Source organism: Bison bison, unplaced genomic scaffold, assembly GCF_000754665.1.
Source record: "Bison bison bison isolate TAMUID 2011002044 unplaced genomic scaffold, Bison_UMD1.0 scf7180017864321, whole genome shotgun sequence".
Taxonomy (NCBI): Eukaryota; Metazoa; Chordata; class Mammalia; order Artiodactyla; family Bovidae; genus Bison; species Bison bison.
In genome coordinates this window covers 734,932-738,273 of record NW_011494893.1, presented here as the reverse complement: position 1 = coordinate 738,273, position 3,342 = coordinate 734,932, and the positions used below count along the sequence as shown (strand labels likewise).

At 55.8% G+C, this 3,342-nt stretch overlaps 1 protein-coding gene across 1 annotated transcript in view; it reads right to left on the bottom strand.

The window, feature by feature from the left end:
• The window catches only part of LOC104998018 (microtubule cross-linking factor 1-like), a 35,899-nt gene that overhangs the window by 12,366 nt on the left and 20,191 nt on the right, over positions 1 to 3,342 (bottom strand). Inside the window, exons 3-5 of the mRNA XM_010853012.1 lie at positions 2,988 to 3,117; positions 2,320 to 2,659; positions 1,648 to 1,736 (exon numbers count right to left, since the gene is read on the bottom strand). Of these exons, the coding sequence (XP_010851314.1) occupies positions 1,648 to 1,736; positions 2,320 to 2,659; positions 2,988 to 3,117 (559 nt within the window). The remainder of the gene's footprint in view (positions 1 to 1,647; positions 1,737 to 2,319; positions 2,660 to 2,987; positions 3,118 to 3,342) is intronic.

Below are 3,342 nucleotides of genomic sequence, written 5' to 3'. Positions count from 1 at the left end.
ACACCCTGCTCTCCAGACCCGTCACGCGTTAAGGCGGAAGACGGCCCGTCAGACGCTCGGGACCCTCCGTGGAAACGCGCTCTGCCTTGCGACCCAGCTTGGTCTGCAGAAGAAAGTCAGGCTTCGCGTTGGCCCCTCTGGTTTCCCGCCGCCAGGAAGGGGCCGGGGCGGCCCGCCTGGAGCTCTGGCCTCCGAGGTCTAGCAGAAAACAAGCGACAAACAGAGCGCCGGCCGGACACTGGACAAGCCAGTCGCTTCGTCCCCGCGCCCGGGAAAGCGCTTTGCGCACTGGATGGCGGCGAGAGACTGCAAGACCGTCTCTTGTTGTCTAGGCCTATGTGACAGGAAGAGAAGTTTGCGTTTATTATTTCTTCTTTTTACTACATTTGTCCTGGCAAAATGCAGAAGGGAGTTTTTGGGATCCTTTGGGGCAAGCTGCATACGTGGGGTGGGAGGTAACAGGCAGGGCAGTGGTGGGCTTGGGAGTCAAGCTGTCACCACCGGCCTTCGTCTGTGACACCGTGGGGGGGTGGGGGGTGCGGCCGAGCTTCACATTTTAGGAGATAAGAAGGCTTTCTCCATCTAGTCTGACTTTTACTTAAAAATTCCTCAAAATTAACTTTATTCAGGTATACCTTACACAAAATAAGGGCTTCCCTTGTGGCTCAGCTGGTAAAGAATCCGCCTGCAATGCGGGAGACCTGCGTTCCGGCCCTTGGTTGGGAAGATCCTCTGGAGAAGGGAAAGGGTATCCACACCAGTATTCTGGTCTAGAGAATTCTGTGGACTGTATTGTCCATGGAGTCACAAAGTCAGACACGACTGAGTGACTTTCACACACAAAATAAAACACACCCATTTAAATGAAGAGGTTGTGTTTTTATTCTATTTTTTCTTACTAAAAGTTCCAGAAGTGGAGGGTGTATCGTAAGCCATCCCTCAACACCCATCATCTCGATTTCCATTTCTTGCTAAGATATTTTGGAGCAAATACAAACACTGTGTTTTAAAAATCCCCCTTATTAGTCCTCTCCACGCCCTCCAGCTCTGGCTCTCTTGTACCTAACATTGCATTTTGGTGCAGACAGGCACCTTCCTTTGGGGACTTGGAGACCGGCTGAGATGTGTGTTTTAAGAGCACAATGCTCTCTTCTGCTGCCCTCTCCCCCAGTGACTTCCAGCCCCAAGTTTCTGGGCTTCCCTGCCTACCAGCTGGTGAGGGGTGACAGCCTTTCCCGTCACTGGTGTGTCCTTTAGCAGTGAGTCTCGGGGACACTCATTTGTGCAGCCCCCAGAGTTACCCCACACTGCTTCTACACGTGCACCAGATCATACATACAGAATTCATTTTCCTGCAAGATCACTTATGTATAAAGTGTCCTTTCACTTTATATAAGTGTGCAATGTATGTGTGTGTTTATCCCAGTGGACCATACAGTGCTTTCCAATCGTTTACTCAGACAGTGGCCAGCTGGGAAAAAATTTTTTTTCACATTGTTCAGAAGCGCCTGTGGAGGCTGGGGTGAGGGGGGCCATGAAAGGCAGGGGGTAGACCAGAAGACCCTAGTTGGCCTGTATCCCCAAAGGCTAGTGTGTATCTGATGTTAGTCAATTTGCCTGATTTTCTCCCAGTCCCCCTAACCGTACCTGGTATCTTTGTTCTCAGCCTCCCCCTTAATGCAGCCAGAGCGGGTGGGGAGAGATGTGACGTCATAGGTGGCCTTTGACGATTGCACCTGCTCCCGGTGAAGGTGAGCTCTTTTAAGTCTGTGAGCTTCAATTTCTTTCTTTTTCTATGTATGTAAAATGGGAATAATAAAAATTTTTAAAGTGTCTCCTCCCACAGTGACTATAAAGATGAAATAAACATTGTGAAAAAATTAACATTTCGAAATGTGTTCCCACCCAGAAAAGCACTGTTTGGTTAAAGGTTCTTTGAAGCCTCAGGTCTCTGGTTGCTCCCCTTCTCTCGTCAATCTCTTACGTTACACGTTTGGTTGGGTTTTTAATAAGGAAAAGATGGGTCCTTTGTCTGCAAGTTTAAGCCCGCCTCTGCGAGCTGGGGTCTCCGGCTCTCCGGGTGTGTTCGAGCTCCGTGGCTTCACCGCCGAGAGCGAATTCTCCCCGGTAGCGGGAGGCTTCCCTGGACCAGATCTCGCGGCTCCTGGAGTGAGCTGACTCTTTCGCAGCACCCGGGACGGCGCGCACCCTTGCAGCTCGGTGGGTGGGTTCCCGGGGGCTGGCGCAGGCGGACACCGGGGCGCGGCGTGCGTGTGTGTGTGCGTGTGCGTGTGCGTGAGCTCTGGCAGAGGAACCCACTCGATCGAGGAGGGTAGAGAGCCAATCGTCCTTAGGAGAGCGTGCCCGCAGAAAATCGAAGCGCCCGCGTACGATGCCCGGCGCGCCGGAGGCCCGGGCGTGGCGCGTGGGCTCGCGGCCCAGGGGCCGGTGGAACCTCCGACAGCGGCTCTGCACCGTGAGTGCCCGGGGAAGCCCGCAAGTGCGGACAGAAAGCGAAGCTGCGCGCTGTGCCTGGGCAAGGGGTCCTCGCCGGCGGCGGTCTCCCACCAAGCGGCGGCCCACGTTCGCGGTCTCGCAGCGGAATTTCCTCCATCCCGTCTCATCTCTCCTTTGCGAGAGGCACGGGCTCTGGGCGGTGCTGCGGGGGCGGCGAGGCAGGCGAGAGCCCTCCCGTCCGGTCTAGCCTAGCGCCCGGGCGGCGGGTGACGCCAGGCCACCCCGCTAGGCTCTCGAAGCTCTGATGGGAAAATGTAACGTGCAGTTTGAAAAGCTAATAAATATATACTAGGTCGCACATGTTATATAGCTCATTTATTTCCGTGTATCCCCAGCCCGTACGCCTTGCCATTACTTGTTTTGCGACTACGAGCAAGTTACTCATGTTTATGGATTTCCGTTTTGTCACTTCTCTCACCGGGGTCGTAATAACAGCAACGAGTTCAGACAGTCGAGCTCCTAGAACCAACAGCGCGCCGCGCGGAGGGCGCGCAGCAAACCTCGGGGATGGATTGGGCGGCGCGGACCCGCTGCCCTCGGGCCGGGGTGGGCGCGGGCCCCGTGACTTTCCCGTAGAGGCCCGGAGCGGTGCGGGGGCGGCTAGGGACAACTGGGCTCCCGGGCCTGTCCCAATGCCACCTCAAGTCCGGCGCTTCGTGTTAGTTTTCGTATTTAGGGTCAGAATGAAGAGTTAGAAACGCAGCCCGGAGGACGGAGAGGCTGGCGCGGTATCTGCGGGCGCCAGGCCAGAGCCTGGCGCACGGAGCAGGTGCGGCGGGCCCAGCTCCACGGGCGATCCAGGGCCGCAGGCGCGTCGGGCTCGCG